Source organism: Leptopilina boulardi, unplaced genomic scaffold (genome assembly GCF_019393585.1).
Source record: "Leptopilina boulardi isolate dan_hultmark-lab unplaced genomic scaffold, ZJU_Lbou_2.1 LbouV2_123, whole genome shotgun sequence".
NCBI classification, from domain to species: domain Eukaryota; kingdom Metazoa; phylum Arthropoda; class Insecta; order Hymenoptera; family Figitidae; genus Leptopilina; species Leptopilina boulardi.
The window spans coordinates 1,268,126-1,295,540 of NW_026137667.1; the positions used below are offsets into that span (position 1 = coordinate 1,268,126).

General features: G+C 32.2%; 1 protein-coding gene across 8 annotated transcripts in view; it reads right to left on the reverse strand.

Annotated features, from left to right (window-relative positions):
* LOC127290759 (transcription factor AP-2-epsilon) overlaps positions 1 to 27,415 on the reverse strand; it is a 132,911-nt gene that overhangs the window by 64,347 nt on the left and 41,149 nt on the right. Inside the window, exons 1-2 of one of the 8 annotated variants that reach the window (XM_051319618.1) lie at positions 14,240 to 14,780; positions 3,467 to 3,586 (exon numbers count right to left, since the gene is read on the reverse strand). The exons of 5 other annotated variants lie outside the window; for them this stretch is intronic. In XM_051319618.1, the coding sequence (XP_051175575.1) occupies positions 3,467 to 3,529 (63 nt within the window). In that variant the 5' untranslated portion in view covers positions 3,530 to 3,586; positions 14,240 to 14,780. Of the gene's footprint in view, positions 1 to 3,466; positions 3,587 to 14,239; positions 14,781 to 27,415 lie in introns of those variants that run through there. 2 more of the 8 variants (XM_051319609.1, XM_051319626.1) reach the window with 2 other exon arrangements.

Consider the following 27,415-nt stretch of genomic DNA (forward strand, 5'->3'; position numbering starts at 1 on the left):
AGCAGAATAAACTCTTATTCAGTAACCCGTTACGCTAACAATGTCCAAAATGGATCTGCTTCGTGGTTTCGTCGAGCCGGTCGCGTCCCAATAAGCCTAACCTAACCTGAGACTTCTGCGCGCCGACTAAAGGCGTTCTCACACCGTTTTGCCTGCCTGCAGGTTACCATGGCAACGCATGAGAGTGACTGCGATAGAAAATTTGAATATTAAAATTTTCTGTCTCACTCAAACCCGTGCGTTGCCATGGTAACCTGCAGACAGGCAGCCAAAAAGTTGTGAGAGCGCCTTCAAACTCTTCTGCTACCTTAAGGCGCAAAAACTATTGAAATTTGAATTATCACACACAGCATTAATGAGAAACTGATCTTGAGACGTGTCAAAAAAAAAGATAATATGATTAATGAAAAATGAAGAAAAATTAAAACTATTCAAATTCCAGATAAATCAATCTATTGGTGTGAAAATGCAATAAATCTCATTGTGTAAAATGCAAAAAATCGATATTTAAAAATGTAATAAGAAAAATGATTGCTGATTTGATCAAATAAATTATATGCATGACAGATATATATATACACAGCAAAAGCTTAAGATATATATGAATTATTTGAGATTGTGTTAATAAGAATTTTGCGCAGTTGTATACAATAATTTCGACCTGTAAGGAAAAAGCTTGATAGATGGTTCTGGTGCAACAGGTTCAACGATTCGTTAACTGATATAACAGTAATTACAACTGTGTGTCACTCCAAACAAAAGCCCCCACGGCTAGGCGAACAGAGTATACGTAGCATTTATCACTGCAGACTTAGGAGTTAACTTAGGAGAATTTCGCCCTCGGCTTAAAGCGGGCGGTTTCGCCTAATGCACTAATAACATAGTGGTGACCTGATAATTAATAACGAATCAGCGGACGCATTTTGCACTGAAAAACGCTGCATTGATTATGCCAAGTGGGTGGACCCAACTAATTGTAAGCCACTATCTTTGCCTGCGTCTGACATTTAAATTCACTGACAAAAATTCCCTGCTAACTTAACTTCTACCTTGCCATACGAGTTTTTTTTTTTATTTTCATTTCTTATGCATAAAATTTATAACTTATTTTATTAAAATAGTCTTAATTTTTAAAATTCTTCAAGAAAAAAATATTTAAAAATTTAACTAAATAAAAGAATTCTTATTCTGTTAAGATTCCGGATCATTTAAATTAATTTAAAAAATGGAAATAAAAAATATAATAGAACGTAATTGCAATTAAAGGAATACAATTATTGTAAAAATTATGACTTAAAAAAACAGAAAATTGAAAATGAATATTATGACAGAAAGTAGAATAATGAAAGCAAAATAATATATATCACTTAAGATAAGTATAGTTATATGTTAGTTGGCAATATGTATAAATAAATAAAAATTATGACTAATGGCTGAACTGGATAGCAATTATCGTCAAATCGGTCACCAATCAGCGCCTTATTATACATATCTTGAATTAAAAAGACTTCTTTCTTAAGAAATATATATATACAAGAGCGGAAATCAGAAATCAAATGCGCATTATAATTTTTGCAAAAAAAGTTGCCAAACGGCAACTTATTCCTTGGAGCAGTGAAGAGAAAACAACCATTTGAAATCTCGTATCCGGATATTTTTCCATCTATTAAACGCGCTCGTGCTGCGATCGTAAAAGTCGAGTAAAAAGGTTTGTATTGCCTCTTGGAATTCTTTAATACCTAATAATTGTTTTTCACTATACAGCAATGAAGAAATAATATTGGTCACTCAATGGTAAAGCAACCTTCTTATAAATGCTTCTCTAACACTACTAGTTTGAAATTCATGTATGTACTCGATGATTAAGAATTTTTCAAAAGGAAAAAAAAACTTTTACCAAAGGAAAGAAAACATTTATTTGATTCAAATACTATTTGTTAACTAATTAATTGTTTATTTGTTTAAAATAAAAAATAATTGGTTCAAATATAATTTATTTGATAACAAGTCACCAGGGGTGAGAATGTAAATTACAATGTGCAATTTACAATAAAACGTCTAAAATGTGACACTATTTTAGAGTGAAATTTTTGAAGGTTACATTCCCAACTCTGGTGTCTGCATGTTAATGTCAACGCACAATAGATTTACAAACGTGAATCATGAATTAGAAAAAGACAAATATATTTGTATCTCAGGAATCTTTTGGTTTCTACCAAATTCCTAAAAAGTCTATTACATATGTTATTAGAAATAATAAACGGTTTGCACGTATACAAAAGAGATGACACCAATGGAAAAAGTTGTTTAACGAGCAGCATGTTTCAAAAAGAATATCGAAAACGAAGTTGTTAGTGACTTGTCCGTTAGAGAAGTCTTTAAGGACTAAATTTTTTTTTTAAAGAGAAGAGAAATAAAAAAGAAGACTGGAGAATCAAGAGGACCGCATAATCTCGGTCGCCCTTTCAACAGAGCCACCCTCTTCTTGTGACGCTCCACGCGCGCGTACTCGAAGGTTACCCAAGACTAAAACGAGTCTCAAGTACCAACACAAATAAGATAATTTCCATTATAAACCGAGAGGCAGAGTAAGTAAACTGTAAGGAATATTTACCCGCTCAAAAAAGAGAGACAGAGGAGCAGCAAAGGGAGCACGAAGAAAATGAAACAAAGAAATAATAACAGCATAAGAATATAAGGAGGAAGGTTTGAATCTAAGTTTCGAGTCGCGCAGGCGTATATTACTTCGTAGAACACAACCGGTTCGACCATTGTCTTGTGTGTAACTTTGTAAAGGCGCCATTTAAAGTTTCCATATCATTTTTACATTTTTGAATACAAGATTTTATAGATATAAAAAAAATAATTTGAAACAGCAACAGCTAACTCCAAAACTGGGTAAAAGTTTTTTTGTGTTATTAAAATTATGAAATTTTCTTATTTTGTCCCTAATTTATTGTTGTCGTTATCAATCCCTTAAAATTATTATTGTGACCGTTTCTAGATTCTTCCCTTTTTATCTCTGTTACCTATTTTTGTGTCCTTTTTTATCGTGACTTCCCTATTAAAATAAAGATTTTCGATATGTGAATTTCTTATTAAATTTATTTTTGATTGACCATTTTATTGATTTATTAATTTCTTTTGACTTGACCTGAGAAATGCTAGAGCCAATTTTCTTTTGTAATTTTTTTTTCTTATAAGGTTTTTGCTGAGTTTAGAGCTGCAGAGTTGAAAAAGTATTGAAATGGCTTTCTCCTTATTTTCACCTTTCCTCAATTGTCTTGGACTAAGAGACATAAACTATTGATATCTTTTTGTTTACTAATTTATTTATTACTTTTTAGAGTAAAATGTTACTATTATCTTTTTGTTTATCTTTAGTAAAAAGTCGATTACAAATTTTAGCAAAAAATCAAACAAAACGCGCCTTCTGTTTATATGTTCCTTCAAAATCAATACTCACCCAAGATGCACCACAGTCACCGCTTCCAAGGTTCTGGAAAGCTGGTACACATCGAAACGTCATCTTGGGTGTTACCCTCGAACTAGTAACGAATAATCAATTATTGTTCTCCAGTCACAACTTACCTAGAACAAAACAAAACACATAGTTAGCGGTCGAAAAATATATAATCATCAAGAATACAAAAGAATTACAATTTTTTACTATAATTCTTAGAGGGAGAAATAACGTTTGGACAACTATATCTCATCATCACGAAGTCCCACTACTATTGAAAATTGAAAAAAAGTTGAAGCTCGTTTTTCTTTTCACTTTGCGAATTAATTGAATTTTAGGTTATAGGATTGGATGTATATTGTACAGGCGTATATATATTCTATATATATAACATCTTTGCGTGCGTTCTTTTGGATACAAAAGTTAGTATGCTAATAACTCTAATCATCATCTATTTAGGCTCCTGCATTCGACAGCGAAAAAAGTTTTACATTAAACGTCCAATTTTTTAACCCACAAAAAACTATATAATTTATATACCTAAATGATACGTCATAACTATTTTTGCTACAGGAAGAATTTAATTTTAATTTATATTTGTGTTACATTTTGTATCAATTAAACTGTTTCGACACTCGCCAAAGTCCACACCATTTTTCATAATTCTCATTAACTACCGCACCCTGCTCTAATAAAAATTTAGTGACTTTATAGTAACTTTTAATTTTAACAATAAAGTCACTAAATTTTTACTAGAGCAGGGTGCGGTAGTTGACGAGAATTATGAAAATGATTTGAACAATATTGTAATAAAAATGAAAAAAGGTTTTTTATTTTCAAAAAAAATCATCTGATGTCCCTGTACACCACGTAATGTTATTGACAATTCAAACCCTATATTATGAGATGATTTTTGCCAGCGAATTCGTGAGTGCAATTTGCAGTAGAGGAATCTGAAAAATCCGGGAGGCGGTTATTACATAAGATCGAGTTCTCTCGCTCTAAGTGATTATTAGAGAGAACAGGGCGCATTCTTTAGGAGGGAAGATAAAACGAAAACAACGACTGTGCTCTATTTCTCTCTCATTCTTCCTCTGACTTGAATCCATTTTGGCCACCGCAACTTTCTCACTCTGTCTCACGAGACCAGCTACACGGAAAACGCAACCGAGAGCGCGATGGTGCCAGAGAGGAATGAATAATGGATTCGAACGCAGCCATGCCAGCCTTCAGTTGAATATTCATAACGGCTCGCTATAGATATATACAACATATGGGATCCTGGGGTTGTGTCGTCCCCAATACGCCTGCGAATATACATGGAAGCAGAGAATATATAGCTCATGTGTATAACCTATACCTGAGAAAACACGCGTCCAGGCAACCGGACCGTCGCGTCGGATACACGAGTAGAGTTCTGCAGTTTGATCAAACCTCGCTTGCTACCTGCTTGAATATGGAGAGGGTTGTGTTAGTCGCTTCAATGATCTCCCAATCTATATTATTTATACACGATATACACAGCAACTCTTATTTCACTGACTCTATTTTCGTACAATTTCCAAAAATTATACAGAATTGATGCAGAATTTATACAACTCACTTGAGTTACTCCGCACAAATAAAAAATTTTATCCTAAAATTAACCCAAAAAGGTGTGACATTTTGGACGTTTTATGGTAATAGTAATTTAAATACCTAAATCTGGTGACAGCATGTGGAAGGTTGTCATTATTCCCACTCTTTTTATGATTCTCGTCAACTACCGCACCCTGCTCTAGTGAAAATATAGTGACTTTATTGTTAAAATTAAAAATTACTCCTAAGTTACTAAACTTTTACTAGAGCAGGGTTGACGATAATAAGTTATTTTCATGTATATAGCAATAAATAAGTTAAAGTAAAATTCAAGAGAAAGGAAAAAGCCAGGTACTTTGAGTACTTAAGCACATTTTGGGTTAAGTTATACTAAAAGGGTCTTGCGGTATGCACATTGTATGGTTCATTTCAAATCTATTTCAAGTTTAAGACATATTTTAAGCTGTTTAAGTGTATATAAGCCAATTTTCAATCGTTAAATATAGTGTTAATTTGATGTAATTTCCCTATCTTTTTATATCTTATACGTGTTATTATTTCCAAATAACCTATCAAGTTCAACAAAAACAATAAAATTTAACCTAAAATTTTTTGCAGTTATATAAGTTCCCTTTCACCACAAAGCATCATATATATATACATAATTTTATAAACGAAGAGCAGAAAATAAATTTGAGCCAACATCATTATGTTCAGTGAACAATAAAGTTCTAAATTAGTTTAGTATATTTCATAATTATTATAAAAGATTTCCGTGAAGAATAGGACATCACTCGTATAACGACTATTCATGTAATTTTGAGGTAGGAAATATTTTTTTTGTTAGTTCTTTGTGTTCTTCCTGAAAAAAACCAAACAAAAAATATATATATATATATATATATATATATATATATATAGAAAAAATGCAGCACTGCGAGTATCCCATTATCACCATCTGAAGTGGCCTAAATCTGAGTTAGATTTTTTATGGTCTCATTCCTCGAGTATACGACTTCTAACGACCTGCTATTAAATCGAGTTAATGATGGAGGGAAGGCAAACTATTGGTCGACTATATGGTTTCAAGACAGAGCATCGACTGAATCATGTATGTATGTCTGCAGGGTTGCCAGACTCACGAGGGATTCCCCAGAAAGTGCGATATTAGGTCAAATATTTTCATTTTTATCATATTCTTCTAGTATTACAATAAAATTTTCAAAAAACAGAAATAACGTATTTTTGGTTGAAAAAATTGAACATTCTACAAATTCCAAAAATCATCTAAAATTGATAGCATAAGGGCAATTGTTGCACAATATGTGTTAGTCTGTTACTTTATTCGAAAACAATTTAGAATATTGTCCTTAACAGAATTTAAAGATGGAATTAGCACTGGAAGAAGGTAAGGTAAGATTTTAAATAAGGTAGGTTTAAGGTATAGAAGTTTTAATTTAATGGCAATTCACTATGAAAATAGCGTCAACATAAAATTTTCTACACAAGAATGATATAAACAAAGAAGATATTACAATTATTTTAATTAATCTTCTATTAAATGTTATGTCGTATATACGTGGGACTCAGATATCTAGATACAATTTGGTAGACTAAAGAGTGAGCTTACAGCATTCCGATCACTTACAATTACTAAATAATTCCAATGTTGGCCAACACTGAGGCGAAGGAACCCGAAATTAGTTTGATTAGAGGCTACCGTTCGTAAGGAAGGCTACTACTGGAATTTAACCAGTTATTATATAGATAGAGCCTGTGTACGCGTTAGGGAAAAGCATGCTCGCCAAAATTAGCTTCTCGACCTGCTATCAACTCCAATTTGTAGACCTGCAATGTCCTTTTCGACAAGTCCAATTTATTTTCGTTGAACCCTCTGACGATTAAACTCACATTACATTCCACTTTCAATTACTCGTAATCTGATCGAACAAATAATAATTACACTGCCAACTTTTTACAATATTCATGATTTATTATATATAGTTATTATAGTTTATTTATTTTTCCGTTATCTATATAATCAAGATTTGAATTCTTACAATTCTTTGTTACTTAAAACTAACGCAAGCACAATTAAAGAAACGAAGTAAATAAATCAGTGTGCATATAAAACTTGAATATACAGTGACTGTTGTGACTGAAACTAGAAAAAGGACAAGAATATTAGCCATTAAGTTAAACGATTTATCACTGGCAGTCAGAACAAACGATTCTGGTGGAATTTCGTGTGCTAAGGAATAGCAGCCGGATAAATTAATCAAAAGAGAATTTTTGATAGTAGGGCAATCGAGATAATTGTCATAATTCTAGGATAGAACCGCCAAATTTCAATGTAATCGCAGGGATCGCCGGCAAATAAAATTCTTTTTTTTTCCCACATTCATCATATAACTCCTCCGGACCCTTTCTATACAATCCAAATATACAAAAGACTATGGGAAAAAGAAATTTTGAGTATGTAATATCCTTGAAATTTGTACGATTTTTTTAAAATTATTTTTAATTATTTAATTAATTATTTTTTTAAGTAAAAAAATTTTATTGTTGGTGTTTTTCCTATAAAAAAAATTGTGAAAATAATTACATGACATAGGCCGGTTCTTTCCGTGTCTTTTCATGATAAATATATATAAAGTGGTTCGTCATAATAAACCACAGCAGTATTCTCAAGTCAGCAGCGCAGAAAATGTTTCCATTTTTTTGTGACACACCCACTATCATTAAAATAAACATTCTCCGTCAATTACCACCTACATTATACATTATTCTGCTTATTCTAAACTAATATTAATATGCACTTGCGATATGTTTATTTACATATATGGTTCTTTATTTATTGATGTTCTAAATGAACTTTACATTCTGTTATGGAAATCGTGCAAATAATTCAGTTTCATTTAAATTGAAATTGAAGAAAAGATTGCTTTATATTTATTTTTACTGTATTATAATGGTTTCCATTGTCCCCACTCTTGTCATAATTCTCGTCAACTACCGCACCCTGCTCTAGTAAAAATTTAGTGACTTTATTGTTAAAATTAAAAGTTACTAAATTTTTACTAGAGCAGGGTGCGGTAGTTGACGAGAATTATGACAAGTGGCACACATTAGCATGTCTTCTTCTTTTAAGAATACCAACTGCTATTAAAAATATAACATTGTGATATACTCCAAGTTTTAGGTTATATACTAAAGAAAATAATCTAGAAAATTTTATTCTAATTTCAAAATATTTTCTTTTGATGTATATGAAATGAAGAAATTGAAAGCAGTACGTATAATGTTGAGAGACTATTAATTATTCAAGGGTCATAATTAATAGTGAGTGGTTGGGATACGCTACTAAAAAAATTTTTTAATACCGAAAGGTTTGGAAGTGTTTCGTTGAAAGGTTAACCAGGGTCTCGGTATTGTCTGGCACTGGGCCGTTTCAACGGCTAGTTAGCCCGAAGATTGGCTTTCTTTGCGTTATTGGTCCTTGCTCCAAGCAGCAGTATTGGGATCACCCAAACACGCGGCAGTAAAATCAGCTAAGCTGGCGGTTATTTATTGCTCGCAGTGGCACAGGTGAAAAAAATGGGGACCCTCACCGGAACGCATTTAACACCAGAGAGATATCGCGATTCGGCTTTTAACTTTGCCACTTAACTTCTCAAAATACAGCTGTTTATTATTCCGCTGTAAACCATTGTTAATATATATTCCAAATGCAACTAATTTTTTAAATTTTATTTGTACAAATTTCAAATGTCACAACCATGGAGAATGGACAACAGAATTGCTTGATCCTTTATTAGTTGATTTTAATACTTTCATTCTTGCATGTTCGGTATGATTACTATTTGGAAGTGATTTTGTGTATTGTAAAAAATCCGAGTAGAGGAAGACACCTATTACCTCCTATATAGCACTTTTCGTAAAAAAAAAAATTTTCAAAAAAATTCAATTCTTCTTAGGCAGACTATTTTATTGCAATTTCTTGCACAAAATACACCAAAAAGTGTAGAAAAAAATTGACAGCCAAATCCGAGTAGAGGAACACCAGTTTTATGACCATTAAAGCGATTTTCGTAAAAAAAAATTTTTCAAAAAAATTCAATTTTTCTTAGGCAGACTATTTTATTGCAATTTCTTGCACAAAATACACCTAAAAGTGTAGAAAAAAATTGACAGCCCGATCCGAGTAGAGGAACACCATTTTTATGACCATTAAAGCGATTTTCGAAAAAAAAAATTTTTCAAAAAAATTCAATTTTTCTTAGGCAGACTATTTTATTGCAATTTCTTGCACAAAATACACCTAAAAGTGTAGAAAAAAATTGACAGCCCGATCTGAGTAGAGGAACACCATTTTTATGACCATTAAAGCGATTTTCGAAAAAAAAAATTTTTCAAAAAAATTCAATTCTTCTTAGGCAGACTATTTTATTGCAATTTCTTGCACAAAATACACCAAAAAGTGTAGAAAAAAATTGACAGCCAAATCCGAGTAGAGGAACACCAGTTTTATGACCATTAAAGCGATTTTCGTAAAAAAAAATTTTTCAAAAAAATTCAATTTTTCTTAGGCAGACTATTTTATTGCAATTTCTTGCACAAAATACACCTAAAAGTGTAGAAAATATTGACAGCCCGATCCGAGTAGAGGAACACCATTTTTATGACCATTAAAGCGATTTTCGAAAAAAAAAATTTTTCAAAAAAATTCAATTTTTCTTAGGCAGACTATTTTATTGCAAATTCTTGCACAAAATACACCTAAAAGTGTCGAAAAAAAATTGACAGCCTGATCCGAGTAGAGGAACACCATTTTTATGACCATTAATGCGATTTTCGTCAAAAAAAAATTTTCAAAAAAATTCAATTTTTCTTAGGCAGACTATTTTATTGCATTTTCTTGCACAAAATACACCTAATAGTGTAGTTAAAAATTGACAGCCTGATCCGAGTAGAGGAAGATCCATATTACTATTTTTTATTTTGTTAATGGTTTTTAATATTTCGATGACCGTAATCGATGTGAACTTCACGGACCTAGCAGGAAATACATTTCGATTGTTTTTACGTCACAATTTGTGATACTATACAGCCTAAAACTATATCTTTTTAAAAATACCTATATAGGAAACTATAAATCGACAAGAACTGACTGAGCAGTTCAAGATGTCTCGAAAGGGTTGTCTCATGGCCGCGATAAAACTGATGAGAAGTAACACCACGCTCCAGTTGATTGAAATGTCAGCCCGCAGGAGTTATGTGCCAGTGGTACAGTTTACACTTTGCCGTATCTTGCACTATGCTTCTACATTTGTATATATACATATATATAGGTATATATATTCTATATGGTGGTACATAGGACTCTTGCATCCCACCACTATATGTCTTTCATAAAAAGTGGATGGAACAAAAAGAAAGAAAATAGACCCTGGAGTCGTGCGTGCACGCGGATATATGTCTGTAAACTATCCTCCAATGATTGAAACCAAGTAATTGGCGATCATAAAACATCCAAGGCGCTAACAGCAACAACGGAATTGATGCTCTAGATAAAAGTATTAATTATAACATTTATATATATATATACGCGTGGTGTTTTATTCTGGATGAATACACTTATTTGATTTTTATTTCATATATATATAACTTGTTAGTTTTTTTAGTGCCGTAAAGTGTATAAGAAACCGTTAAAATCCAAAATCGATTTTTTTGAAATTCTACTGATGGTGAATCAGTGAAATTCCATTTATTCAAATTAATACCCAGTGAGCAAAAAACCATGTTCGTTTTAAAAACGTTTTAATAATATTTTTAATAATTATGCCAGTAATTATTATAATGAAGAATTTTTGATTAATATATTCTTATTAAATATTAATATAATACTCATGTATTTGCTGACTTTTGATTCAATACTGAGTCCTCGAAAATGAATAGTAAAATATGCTGTACAGTCTGCTTCACAGGATTCCCCGAATTATATTTAATTGCGTATATCAAATTAATTCTATCTAAGACACATTTATTTGAAGTTAATTAAACAGTGAATTCATTTATATCCATAAAAATGAATATTTTATTAAATGTAAGAAAGTTATATAAGCTTTTAAAATTTCTCCCTCACTTTTAACCCTTTATAGTCCGTACAATTCTCATATTTATGATTTTTCATTTAAGTATAAAAGATACTAAACACGCCAATTTAAATTATAAAGAGTAAAAAGTTTGTAGATTATTATAATTAGTTCTGAACTAAATGTTCCTTCTTCTCGAAATTCAAATAACAGTATTTCAAAAGTGTGCTTAAATATATTCTTTCTTTAACAAAAATTTTAATTTGTATATAGAATTCTAATGCTATCACTATTCCTTTATGTAGTTATAAAATAGTACAAATTACATATTCAATGCATATTTATCACAACAGTATAAGAGAGTAACAAATTCGATCATAAATTATTTTTATGTGTAATTTGTGTACATATAACTTTTGACAATGGCTGTTTATTTATACTTTAACAGTATAATATAATACTGAGTATTAGAGTTCTTTAACAGCTTACTAATTAGTATAATACAGTTGCGAAGGAGGTGATTTAAATTTAACGATAAACGGAAAGACTTAACTCCGGACATTATATGTATATACTCTCTTTTAACAATATATGAAAACGCCTCTTGTTGTTTTACAATATAGCTATATATATATTACATATAAGGAAGCAAAAAGTATAACATGAATTAATATTCATCATCAGTAATGGCGGTTTTTCTTAGTAAGTAAAATATGTAATTATAAATTTAATTTTTTCGTCTAAATGAAATTTCACAATACGTCCAAATATAAAATGCATTTCATGAAATGTCCAAGTTATTCAATGCCGATGATGAAGAAATTGTATTAACAGTTAATTTCTCACCAATATTTCTACGGAAAGTCTAATCTTTAATTAAAATCAATTAGTCATTCATTTACAAATCAATATATGTCTATTAATATAGTGTCGTTAGTTCATTTGACATAGAAAGACTGCTTATATATTTTATAATTCGAAAAGAAGATGGAATAAACGAATCTGTGTTGGTAAATGAGAGTATGATTATCTCGAAAAATTGGAGCAACATTACCTACAAAAACCTTATACTCGTGCCGAAGTAAACAACATGATTAGTGAAAAGTGGCAGCAAAGAATAAAACGTAATCTGTAAAACCAGCATTTAAATATAAATCAAAGGAATGCAATTTTTATAATTAAAAAAATGATATTAAATTTCAAAAATTGAAATTAAGGAATTACAGTTGTAAATATTATTGTCATTGACTTGAACATTTTATGAAATGCATTTTATATTTGGACGTATTTAAATTTCATTTAGATTCACAAAGTGCAAAATTTGGTGTAGTAGCACTTCATGAAATGTTCAAAAACGTTGGACATACATATTATGAATTAAAGCGGTTTTTCACAATCTCCTATCATCGGGTACGCACAAGAAATGCTCTGTACTCGTAAGTATGTAATACGCACACCTCTTTATAGACGAGAATCATCTCTCGTGTGTACCAAGGGGTGAATGCGCAAGAATGATTCCATTGTGCCAGGATTTTACGAGTTGCGCTTAAAGCCTGTCATTACGGCGTCTGCGGTTACTGTATGCGAACAACTATACGAAGAAATTCTCAATGATTTACTACTCAATATTGTGAATTTATATTCCATAAGGCTAACGTGTCTATTTTCACTTATGAAACCCCTCAGGAAACAAATGTTCTGTTTACATCGTTTTCAAATATTAAAAACAGTCAATTAGCAGAAATAGACCTTTTTTACAACTCTCTACGTTATACCAAACATCAGATACTATGCCTGCGCGAGTTGCAATTTTCTACTATATAACAAGTGAGAGAAATAAGAACTTGGCTGCGATGTTTATATACATAACAATTAAATAAGTGTAAATACATCAATGAAGTGTGCACTTAAGCGTTCTGTTCAGGAGCGTCGACCGCCTAATAGGTCAAATATTTGGAGAAAATTCCAAGAAAATTAAAGAATCGAACATTGTGTTTTATCTCCCACCGAGTCCGATCAAGTAGCGTTCCAGTGTAATGATAAGCGCATTGTAGTAATTATATATATGTAGATTATATATTTATAGACAATTTAAGTTTAGTCAAAAATGATTATGTCTAATTATATGGTAATTCATTTAACGATCCCGAATATTTTTACAATCAATAACTAATTAACGATAATTGATAACTTGATGCGTTAAAGATATATGCATTCTCTTCGAATCATTGAAAAGTCACTATATTATACCAAAGTTATACCATTTTTGGAAATCAAGCAAAAGTAACTAAATCTTTAGAATTTAATTATTTTCTGCTCTGGATTAAATTACAATTTTTTGATGATTTCAAAAAACATTTATTTGATTCAAACAAACGTCTATTTAATTAAAACAAATATTTATTTGATCCAAATAAACAGTTGGTTTCGACCACATATTAGGCTCTATAAAAAGGTCTTAATTAAGATCTTTAGAGCATATTAGCATTCTACAGTTAATTATTATACACTTTATATCTGAATCAGTGAAAATTTCACTGAATTCAAATCAGTGGCCCAGTTTTCTTTAATTCACCAGTGGAATTTCACTGGGAATCAGTACAAACCACTAATTCTTAGTGAAATTCTACTGGTGAATTAAAGAAAACTGAGCCACTGATTTGAATTCAGTGAAATTTTCAATGATTTAGATTTAGAGTGTACAACCCCTCGGATTTTGAAGAGAATTACGATTGCTCGTGGACTGAGGATCCTCACTAAATTTAATTAAACAATCTGATATGCCAAATAATATCGAAAAAGAAATATGTTGAAAAGAATTTAAAATGGGAACTGATCATCGCGTTTCAGAAGCTAAAGTGACTTTGCATTATTTAGAGAAATCGCATATATCTTATTACCAGATGATTTCCCAATACCCAAAGATATGGCTATATATACAATGCAGAATTTAAACCAACCCCATCTTTTACCGATGCAGATATAGTATCAAATTGATCCAAATTTTAATATCAATACCATTAAAATTATTTTGTTGTTTCTTGTTCAATTTGTCAGAAACAAACGTGTTTCTCAAAGGTAAAGCATTTTGAAAAGAGTTTACCATTTGGTGCATCCTTGCAGTGTTATAGTAGTCCAAGTTTGGCATTTGGCTGATTGTGTAAGACGTCTTGAGAAAATTCCTAAGATGAACAAAAGAGAAATGACTATTTTTTTTACAAAAGCCGGTTCATCTTTAAACAATTAACACTTATACAGTTTATGAAAAGTCTTTGCACTTATCACCTATATCACTGGACTTCTTCTAACTTCCACAAATTACCGCAAAGCACATCAATAACTGTTTGAATTCCTTATCAAGAAATTAATTCTTTTAAAAATTATAAGCTCTATTAACTCAGTTAAAAAGTCAAACACTTAAAAAAATCACCGACGGAATAGGTCACTTAAAGACACTTTTTCGAATTTCCCCCAAGAGAATTTATCCAAGATCCATACTTGACCCAAAAGTTGGATCGATGTGTTATACGGCCCCCGGGGAGAAATTGTGACTTGGACCCAGGATATATTTCAAGTTGTAGGCAGGATATTGTTTCCGATACCTCGTCTTTTGTGTATGGGTTCCTCTAACCGTCGTACAGGAAGACTCGAGGGTTACTGCGCCCGCGGGGCCTTAGCTACCAGAAAGACGTGCTGGAGAACGCAAGGGGGGAACTGGGAGCGGCCTTAAGGCCCGATCGGTGAAATCAACTCGCGGATTGGTCGCGAACAGCCAAGCTGTATCCAATGAAGCTTCGACTCGCGAGATTGTTCAGGGCCCTGGTAACGCCCAGTCTTCCTCTCTATTGGTCCAAATCACCACCGTCTTTAGATAAACCGTCAGATAACCTCCGCGAATTTTATTTTTTTAAAGATAAAGACACGTTTGGATTATTCTGATAGAGCTTTGAACTCGGAACAATAAAGTTTATTTATAAGACACATGGATTTTTTGGATACAAAAACCATTTTTTAGAAGAGTATTTCTTCTTTAGAAGGAAGAAATTAATTTATAATGGAACTGTTATAGAGGAGGGAATTCAGTTTTAGATGTGGGTATATATTATAGTTAACGCTACTTTCTGTTTGTGGTATGACCATCTGACGGACGCTACCCTTTGCGTTTAAATGGGATCCATTGCCATGAAAACCCGTCGCATACAAGTGAACGACCCTTCCCTGAGGGGTGGTGCCTTCGGGGTAGATTCTCGATTGGCTGACTAGACAAGAAACGAATCAATGAAATTCCTAATCGTGTGTCGACAATAAGCCACTCCTTTCCAGATTTATTTTTCCTTAAGGTATATATCAAAAAGTAACACTGTTTGATAGTTTTTCAGTCTTATTTTCCATTAAGTGCAGTGTGATTCAAGTGGAGGTTATAATAGTTATTAAAATTAGCAAAATCTGTTTCCAAAATGATGTTCCTAAATTGTTTTTAGAATGTATATTTGTTAAAATAATATTCTGACGTTTCAAGTTCCGAAAACGTTTGGCGAAACATTTTCAGAACGTTATATTTAAGCTGATATTAACTTTCTAAAAACGTTGTAAAAACTTGTAACACAGAACTTTTTGTGCCCACTGGGTAATCAGACTCTTGTACGTTTAGTGATATTATAACTTTTGGATCAGTGAAAAAGTCACTGATGTGAAATCAGTTGCTAAATTCTATCTACTTGAATTAGTGGTTTTTAGTGATTTTACTTTTGAGAATTAGAGAAATTTCATTGCGAGAATTGGTGGCTTTTATATATATATATGCTAAAGATATCAATAAAATTTCACTGATTTGAAAATTAGCTGAAATTTAGCGACTGATTTTATTCACTGAATCAGATTTAGAGAGTAATATATATAAGTATATTTATATACCATATGTTATATCTAAATTTGAATAAGTGGAAAAAATCATCGAGAAAATAAAAATAAATTACAAAAGTTTGCTGAAGAAACATAAACGTCAACGAACAGGTATAGAAAAATATAATGTCAAGTAACACCACGTAACCATTTAACAATCACTTTTAAAAATACCACAAGAACATTAACTTCTACCTTAAGTGTAAGGCGTAAAATTTTTAACCATATTTTTGAAATTTTGGTATCTATACACCCTTGTAATTTTCTTATCAGCAACGGATATTTCAGGATATCCTGTAGACGTCCTAGACATATCCAGAAATTATAGGATATCTCTAGGACGTCCTACACTGAGAAAAGTTAAACACAGATTTCGAACTAAACACACGTTCAAATACTGTACCTATAACAGTTAGGTCAGAATCTGATGTATACTCAATTGGCGCTGCTGCTGTTCGATTTTAGTACTGCCATGATTGAGGTACAATATCTGTCCCTCAAAAAATGCAGATGTCGTTGCGTTAAACTTCTCTTAGTGTAGAATATCCTATAGAATATCAAATTGATCCAAATTTTTGTATAAAAATAAGTTTAGGATTAAGTCTTATGGGTTTTAGCATATATTGGACAAAATTACCCGAAACAAAAATAACACTAATTTTTCCGTGATTTGATGATGAAAATGTAACATTTATATATTCCGCTTTGAAATAGCAATAATATGTGAAACGAATGTAGCCCAGTGCAAGGGCGCGAAAAGAATTTTGTCGATGAAATTGCTTTTACGAAGAATTTTTGAATTGGTTATCCGAACGCATAGCAGTTAAGTTCAGATCGTGATGGCCTAGGGCGTACACGCGAGCTTACAAGAAAATTTGCGATTGACCTTAGCGAAATTTTAAGGGGATATTCTTTTAACGAGCAGGTCGCCACTGAACCTGACAACTGCAGGCGAACTGATCCCTTTCTCTCATTGATTCTTTTCTCAAAATCGAAATATAAATATATTTATCTTTATGCGCATTTAATATATATATTGTTCGCACGTCTTTTCAAAAATATAGAAAAGTTTATTCTCATCCACATTTGAGATACTTTTTTCAATCTATATCTGTTTATAATATATATTATTTTATTTTAAAAACAGTTAACAGTTGCCAGGGTAAAGGTTGCTATGGTAACGGTTGTCATGGAAACAGTTGGCATGGAAATGGTTGCTATATGGTAACTGTTACCATGGCAACCAAAGGAGTTTACGACGGACAGACGGACAAAGCATAAGGGGTTAAAAATGAAAAATAAGGGTTAAATTTGAAAATCTAGGGTTAAACCATTTTTTCTATATCTTTTACATTTATGGTGTTATTTTAAATATAATTAAACTGTGATATAGGAATTATCTCTCTCTATAGAAAAGCAGATAAATAAATCAATATAATATCTCACCAGTTCAATCCACGCTCATTATTTTTATTGGTATACCGAACACTATATATAAATTCATTGTTTCCATTGAGCCACGCATTTTCATGGGGTTTATAAAAATTTCGTCTTGAACAGAGAGAGAGCAAAGAAAATATAAAGTCTCTTCGAGGAAACAATAATTCGCTCGCGCAACGTAATTTTATATAGCTTTCGTTTAGAACTCTATATTATGGCATTATCATCGAATCCAAGATTCTCTCGTATACTCTTTTCAAATGAAAACCTTCACATAAAGTCTATGCGCATTGCGTCGCTCAGCTCAATTTGTTTGTATGTTTTTTGAACCATTAAAATCGCTGCGAAAAGGTATTATCAATTTCAAATTCTAGGAATACTGTTTTTATGTATAGCGCTTTGTGGGAACAATATTGTATCTCTAAAAATATTTAGTTTTTTGTTGGTATAATTAATAATAATTAGGTAAAATTAAAAATTAAAATAAATCAGCAAAACGGTGGCTAGTCATTTTTTTTTCTAGACTATTTTGATTTTGAATGTCTTTCAGGGCGTAACCAAAAGGTAGGCAGGCTGTAAAACAGGTAGGTTGGTAGGTAGATAGTGTATGGAGTAAGCTATCTTATTGATCTGGTAGCCCGGGGCGTGTCATCCTAGGCTGTTTGGCCGCAAGGAGGACCGCAGCTAACCCTAAAGCATAGGGGATCGTGGCTTCCGCGCATGCGTCCATGTCCTGCTTCCTCTCGGCCTCAGGGGTTGACTTCCAATCACCGGGAGCTAGAAAACATCTCCATCCTTAAAAGAGTCCTTAAGACTTTTCATGATATAAATCACATTCCCAAAAAAATTTACCATAGAACAAACATAACTTTCAGAGTTTAAAAAATGATGCGCAGATCGAAATTTTTGTGGGACACGTATATCAGCTCAAAAGATCAGTTTGATCGTGATACATATGGCAGCATAAACCACGCGAAACTTATAATTCGCGATCGCCAAAAATCTAGATCGTTAACTCGTCGGCACTCTATATACGTATATGCAAAACGCCCTGAAAGCATTCCTGAGAGTATATGTATGGGAGAAAAAAAAGAGAGAGAAAGAAAGGACGAACTCTTTTGAAAATTTGCAACGGATCTTTCCAGACACCCTCATCAGACCCGGCAGCATTCTTCGTACTTCCCCCAAAGCGTAATCCACCGCGCCAACTTTGGCAAAGAATATAATGCGAGAGAATATGGTCCGACTGGAAAAGGAAGAAAAGGACCAAGAAGAAGAAGAAGAGACGCTCAAAACGATGGGGGAAAATGTGGAGGTGGAAGGAGGAGAAGAGAGAGAAAAAGAGAGGAATATGTCGGTGCATAATCGATGATCACAGTCATAATAAATGAAGTATGCCTTGGTAGGAGGTGGGTAGGGTATAGGTACCTGACGACGGCCTGAGGCATCCATACGAAGATGATCTCAACTGTAATCCGAGGTGTGCATCGCGTATCGCGTATCCCATCGGAATCTCCACAGCACACTCGTCCAGACGAAAGTAGCTAATCATAATAACGTGCCAGTACCCTAGTACCCAGGTGCGTGTACGCCCTGCTACGATTACCGATGTTATAAATTTTAGTTGCTCTTCGCCCAAAAGACGAAAATGCAGATGCACCTCCTCTGGTCCTGCGTCTCTCATCTCATTCTCTGATGGACAATCTCTGGCATAACCTTTTGTTTTGTTAATAGAAAAAATTACTCCTGAAATATATATTATATAAAGTTTACTCCGGAAATAATATTTTTTAATATATTTCCTGAGTAAAAGTTGTCAGAAATTCCGGGCAGCCTTGAATTCGGAATCAGCAACCCCGAAATTGGATCTGCTATTTAAAATTTTTAAAAACTGACATCAAATTCGTAATCAGCGATCCCGAAAACCCCTGAGTAACGAGTTACAAGCGAATCCGATGAATTTTTCAAAAAAGCACCCTGCTCTAGTAAAAATTTAGTGACTTTATTGTTAAAATTAAAAATTACTCTAAAGTTATACTAAATTTTTACTAAAGAGCAGGGTGCGGTAGTTGACGAGAATTAAGACAAATGGCGAGTGGGGATTTTGTCGAGTATTGGAATTAACAAAAAATCTTTGTTAGAAAGATTTTTGAACAAAATTTTAAAAATCTTATCTTTTCAACAATATGTTAATATTATGGTAATTATAGTTTTTTTTTTATTAATAGAGAGTTAAATTATTTTTATACTTATTTATGACGCTTGAGGCGACAGACCCCACTCGCACATACATTAGAGCCGCAGTCCTGGGTAAAAAATATTTCCCTAAGAAAAAATATAATGTTTTCTCTGTGAAGTAATATTGCACCTACCCACACCCTTGGGGAAAAAATATCAACAGTGAGGGAAAAAAACAATCATATAGGAATAAAACTAGTCTTCATGGAACATATTTAGAAAAAGGACTTAATTCGCAAACTTCAATATATACCTGAGTAATTTAAAAAAAAACTGATCTTACTGTTTGCAAAATACAATATGAAAAAATATTAAGTTCTGAATGCGATGTAATGGAGGGTGTTTTTAGGAGTACAGACACTTTTACATCCTTACATCACCCCTAATGGTTTAAAAAGATAGTCAGGGACCTAAATTCAACCTACCTAAATTATATTTTGAAAATTCATTATTGAATAGTAAATGAATGTAATAATGACAGAAAAGAAAATAAATTTATTTAGAAAAGGAATAAATGTAAGAGTACGGTGGCAGAAAATAAAATTCAGGGGCAAAGTATAATGTTAGAATTGATCGGAGAATGAGAGAGAGACAGAGAGATGCTGAGGAAGGGGCGAAATGGAGGAAATCGAGGAACCAACGGAGGTTTGCCTGCAGCGCAAGCGCCCCTAGGGCGACGTCACATCGATTCCTCCGGGAAGAGCTTACAAAATGGCCGCTAGCAGCGTTTCCATTCCTTCAGCGTTCACTATATTCCACATGTAAGGGGTAAGGCTTCCGTCTATCTAGGTCTCTTTGTCTGAGGTGTATGCGAATATGGTAGGAGGTTTGAGAAAATCGATGCACCTTAGGAGACACGAGACCCGCGGAGAAGCCGAGGAGGGTTACCAACGTGGAAGGAATTGAATTATTAACCGGTCCGGAAGGTGCTGCCTCGAGCTTCTACACCAAACATGTAAAATGAATATCGATACGCCTGCTTTATGTTCTATACACCACTTGAAATTCCCTTCACATTGTACTTCATTTTCTCCATCTATGTTGCAAATGCTAATTAGAACAAATCATTCAATTTCAATTTTATACAAACAGTGTGAAAATTCTTCTATTAATAATTATATTTTTAAAATAACATGTCAAAAAGATTTGATATTTATAATATCTAGATTTAATTTTATATATATATTTGGGAAGAATTAAAGAGAGAGCATCTCTAAACTAAAAATTCACAATTTTTCACTTCGTACACAAAAGTATAGGCACAAGAGCAACTAAAATATTTGTTCGACATTTTGAATTTTGAAAAATTGACATATCGAATTCGTGATCAGCAACCCCAAAAATCCCCGAGTGACGAGTTTCAGGCAAATTCATGCGATTTTTCGAAAAATAGTCCGCCATATTGGATTCGCCATTTTGAATTTTAAAAAACTGACATCGAATTCGCAACAAAGTGGGGTGAACTTGTTCGAACCGATTTGAAACTTGTTCTAAAAGTTGTTTAAAACTGTTACATATAGCTAAATTTAAAACAGTCCCTAACTTGTTTGAGACTTGTTCGAACTTATTCGGAACTTGCCCTAACTTGTTTGAAACTAGTTTCCTTAAAATTCGAAACTTGTTTGCAATTTGTATCAACTAATTCGAAACTGGTCTTAACTTGTTTCCAACTTATTATAATACAACTCGTTACAACTAATTCGTAATTTGTCACATTTTTTTCAAACTTTTTCGAACTATAATTTAAAACTTGTTCTAACTTGTTTGGAAATTGTTAGAAAGCTAATTCAAAACTTGTTCTAAATATATTTTCCACATATTTTGAACTTTTTTCTAGTTTATTGTTATATCTAATTTGAAACCAGTTGCCCTTATATTTATCAATATTAAAATATAATCCTCCCAACCATAAATATTATGTTCACATCAATGACACGTATATATTTATTATTGCACTATACGTACACATATAAAGATTTATATTAAAGTTGCAGTTAAATTCATAAATAAGCATAAATGCTATAAACAAAGTCATTGAATAAAATAATACGATGAGCCATATCGTATATAACAAGTACACCTGATCCTGATCAGTCTAGCCATAAAATCCTACCTGGAATCGCAGTAATTGGACTTAAATATTACACCGCACGAATAACTGGTGCAGCTCGTTTATACTATATACGCTGTTGCTCATTTTGTATAAATATTCTCAAATGTGTTGAATTTTTTACACTTGACTTATATATCAGGAAAAGACAATTGAATATTTAATAGAATATAGTATGTGGGAGTTGCTAAAAGATCATGTATACGTACCTATTTTTATAATGTTGAGTCAGTAATAAAAGGAAAATATATTATAAAATGAGAGAACATATATAAATTTCTAGTCTTCCAATTAGATTTCTTTGTAATTATTTATCGTTTAAATAATTGCATTTCGATTCTTTGTAATCTACATCAATAAATCAATTTTTAGAATGCAATGTTATTTATAAGAATATAAAGTGAAATTAATTTATAGAATATAAAAATCAAAATAAATTCTGACAAGAAAGCTTTCAATAAATTTAAAAAAGAAAACTTCTAATTTAATAGGCCTTTTTCACTGTGTGGATAAATTTAATTTTCCGAGAGGTTAAAGGTAGTAGATATATTCTGCGCTTGCGCAGAAGTAAACATGCGCAGACGCAGAATATATCTACTGCCTTTAACCTCTCGGAAGATTAAATTTATCCACAAGGTGAAAATGGCCTCTATATGAAGGAAATACGAACACGGATGTTATCAAAATTATTTATAGAAACAATTATAATTAAAAATATATAATATAATTCATTCAATTAGAATTGAAACAACAAGAAATATTATTTCGATATGTGATTACGATTTTCTCTTTGTCGAGAGGTTAATTAGAAATAAAATAATAAAAATTAAAGTGGCAAAAATACAGTATATTCATTCGAGGCGATTATCGATCATTATTGACTCGTTATTATTATAAAATACATTTTTGAGAAACGCGGGCAGTGCATCAATTGTAATTATAAAATTATTTGTTATTTATGAGGAGCCTCAAGGTATAAATGCACAACATATCAGAAAGTATAGTTATATGTGTTTCTCATTGGTATATATAGAGGTATTAAAAGTTATGTATATATACATGTAACGATATAACTATCATATATTTACATGTGTGTTTGAATGAACGAGTAACTCTTTATCTGTCTCTTTCCTTCTGTTTTCATGCATAAGCAGCCGGGAGCAATCGTGATTTTCCGTCCCACTCCGTTGCTCACAATGTAAACCGTGAGTCGACGCATGAGAATGGCCAGATGTGACTACATTCCGGTTTGTATCCCGCGGCTTTACGAAATTCCGCGCCTCTTGCATTTTCAACGCATCATTTTAGGATATATTTCAATTCGTTAACTGTCCAGTCATTATTAGACAATATTGCGAATAATAAAATGAAACACTTTTTGATGGAACCGAGTCATTAATTTCCATTTTTTATATAGAATTTCAATGGATATATAAAATTTTGTTTTACAGGTTAGTTTCCATTGTCCCCACTCGTCAACTACCGCACCCTGCTCTAGTAAAAATTTAGTAACTTTATTGTTAAAATTAAAAGTTACTAAATTTTCACTAGAGCAGGGTGCGGTAGTTGACGAGAATTATGACTAAATGACGAATGGGGATAATGAAATTTAAAAGAAAAAGAAATTATCAAAATATATGAAAAAATTAATAAAAAATAGAAATTAAGTTGTAGGTCAGTACCAGGTGACTACTGTATACTTTGGTCTGATCCCGCAGAGAAAGGATTAGGATAGCCCCTCTTTTCCCTACGACCTCGAGCGTTTCTCGGGTGCGCCATCTGTTTTTGGGTAAACAAACGCGATCCCAGTTCCATTCCCTCTTTTGCCCCAGGACAAAATTCAATTTAGCAGGATGAAGCGTAAACACGATGGCAAAAACTGCGCGGGAAAACATTATTCGCGTGAGGTCGATACGTTCAATACATATATATATGTATACGCGGATAGGAAGAAATTTTTATCGACAACGTCATGTGCACTCTACATTTTATATACGCAGCTTTCATTTACTCCACCTCTTTTACTGTACGAATTTTTCATAAACTGACTATTGTTCCAATCGAACTTGACATTCGACGTTAAAAATTTTATTAAACAAATCAGAAATTTACGAAAACGATTTTTTTTTATTTAAAGATTTTAAATTTAAATACTAGTCTTGTAAGATCAAAGTTTTCCCTTTCCACCTAAATTTTACTTGAAACCTTAAATATTTTATAAATATCTTTGAATCTCCAACACATATTAAACTGCAGACGACAAAAAACTGATAACATGAAGTCACCAGAGTTCAGAATGTAAATTACTATATGCAGTTTAAAGTAAAACGTCTAAAATGTGACAGCTTATTAGGGTCAGTTTTTATTAATGGCTATATTCACAACTCTGGTGACTGCATGTTAAGGCCAATGTACAATAGCAATTCACAACACTTCCTTCCAATTGCTCTCATTTTGTTTGATAATTTTATTGAGCTGGTAAAAATGTTTATGAATTATCGTGTTAGATTAATTTTAAGGATCTATTTATAAAAAAAAATTTAATTTAATTTAAAAAATATTAAATAAAATTTAAATCTTAAAAAATAGAATTGTATAAATATAAATAATATCTTTTGATCAGCAGTTAATAAAAAATGGAATTAGTAGAATTTTTCGAAGTGTAAAAGTAGAATATAATATAGCGCCGGTAGTTTAAGATCGATGTGGTTGGTGTCAGCGTCATAATTGAATGAATACCACGTTCTTGTGTCGGCGGTCGACACTCTCGAGGCGCCCGCGGGTCTTGTCTCCAAGGCATTTCTTTTAGTTTTTTTTTCAACATTTTTGCTCTCTGACCACAGTTCCTAAACCTTAGATTAATTACCAAACAACACCTGGGGTGGATTCAGCATCGGAAAAATTTAACTCGTCACTTCATTTTTATCTCTCCTTAAACAGGAAAGACATCATTAAAAAAAAATTAAAATGTTTTGTTATTTATTATTTAAGGACAAAATTTTGTTTCATGATTTAAAAAATAACTATAATTTAATATTAAATCTGTAGTAAATAATACAATATAAAAACATCTCACGTATTCTTTTAGTTTCTACTAAAAAAAACTTTTTTCGATGAACTCTTTTGGAATGTTTAAATATTAAGAGAGTTTTTACCTTTAGAAAAAGAAGTTTCTAAGTCCCCTTCTCCATCGTGATGTATATAGAGCACAAGCGAAGAAAAAGCTTTTCTACTAACAGACTAACTTAACCATTCTCTTTCTAACTTTTTAACTACGTCGCACACTTGGTAGTTCCTTTGATCTATTTCGTGACCTGAAATTTTTTTTTCAAAAACTATTTTTAGTGAAGATATAAAAATGTTTGCCTGTCCTGGCCTTATATTTTTTTTCTTTAAAATTAGGTGAAAAAAAGTTACGATTTTTTCATTATTAAATATGATATTAATTTTTATTTCTATATTATATTCAAATAGTCATTGAGACTTGAATTTTTAATTTTGTAAAGAAATTTGAAGTTGGAACCGAACGGACGGATAAACGGTTTAGATGTTAAAAAGTATTTGTTTGGCGATTGTGAGTTAAAATTGTAAAGAGACACAAAGTGTGGGAATCTCACGTACAACACGATGGTATGTTCGGAATGGAGGGCACGCGAGGGCTAACCACCCATTAAAGGGAGCCCTAATATCTAATTATTTAATAAAAATATGTTTACGACGTGGCGCACCATACGCCCCTTAAGCGACGATTTTTTTCCTTTTCTCTGGTCCCAACTTGAGAGAGATCGAAAAGAAAGAGAATACGAAAGAAAGAGATGAAAAGAGGCTTGAGGGGTCGGAGGTCGATCTGACGGACGCTCCGACAAAACGGACGAAAAGAACGAGCCGACACACGTAATGCTAGTCTTTTCATCAACGATCTCCAAAAGTAAGGCCGAGGCTCTATTGTAACCTTGCATACGACATCCTAACAAGAAAACCCATTCTTTTCCTATATATACTTTGAAGAATTTTCCTCTTATCAAAAGTTACTGATATCTATTCTATCCTTTACTTTATTTACCGTCTCAACTTATATTTACAAATGAAAGTTTTTTTCAATTAATTTAATAGCCTAGTGAAAAGCTAGTGACTTTATTGTTAAAATTAAAAATTATTCTAAAGTTACTAAATATTTACTAGAGCAGGGTGCGGTAGTTGATGAGAATTATGACAAATGGCGAGTAGGGACAATGGAAACCAATCATTTCATGTGATATAAGTATTTTCGACGAAAAGTAAACAAAGCGATCTTCCTAAATAAATACCGGCGAAGTTCAAAAACCAAAAGAATAAATGAAATTAAAATCAAAAATTGATAATAATCGTCGATAAGTAGCAATTTTATAATTCGAACATTTTTGTAAATTCATGCATCTTAATGCATATATGCATTAGAAAAATTTGTAGGTTAGAAAATATTTTTGCTTTTATTTCTTTTTCATTTAATGAATGTACTTTAATTGTGCTGTCAAATATATTTTTCAATTTCGTACACCACCTTAAAAATTTAATTCCTCGAAGTGATGTGAGCCTGATCAAATAAACGTGCCGAAGAAGAGCTGCGATATTGGAATCACAAGATCGATTCAACTTTATTGAGAAAGAATCTAGACCTCGATTAAACCATTTTACTCACATATGTGTGTTTCAACCGTGAAAGGACGATCTATTTTGAATTTCAGAATCATAATAATTTAATCATCTGAATATTATATTTATAAGAAATTTAAAATTGTTTACGCCCTTCAAGTTTGTTGTATTATTAAATTATACATCCGCACTTACTATTACTTTTTAAGATGAGTTTAATGTTTAACTATATAAATTTATAATTAGTTGGAGAAGAAGAAGCATAGCACCTTGAAGCATTTTCTTATCAAATTTGGCCCTGACTTATTTTGGTTCTGAGAAATTAATAAATTCAAACATGTGGTTGAATGACCATAAACAAAAATGTTTAGGTTTAGGCCTTATTATACCAAATTAGAGAAAACTTTCCAATAAATGTTCGGTTGAAAACGCAAATGATAAAGAACGATAACAATTAATTATGATAGTAGTCTGGGGAAAAGTGTGAATATGGGAAACAGAATAAGAAACGTAAATGAGAAATGCAAACCTCCCACGAAAGTATTTCGAGAAGAGAAATACTGAGTAAAATTGCGAGGTGGAATCCACCCCCATCCAATTCAACGGTTTCCTAGGCTGAACTCAAAACTGTAGTTATATACTCTTCAAGAAGGACTAAAAGGGCGCCTATATACCTGCCAGAACCATTCATTACCGAAACGCTTCTTCCCACACAATCTTAGTCGTGGAATAAGTCAAACTTGGCTTAAAAAGCGCCAACGGAGTCCCGTGTGTAAGTATATCCTCGCGCCACTTAAGAACCTCTGTAATTTTCATTAGGGGTTTCGTGTAATCATTCAGAAATGCACAAAACCATTCATTTCCGAACTTTTCACGTTCCGAAATTCCACTATTCACATTATTCGCATTTCAACCAATGTTCGATGTTTAGCCTTATACATACCAAAAAATTTTTTA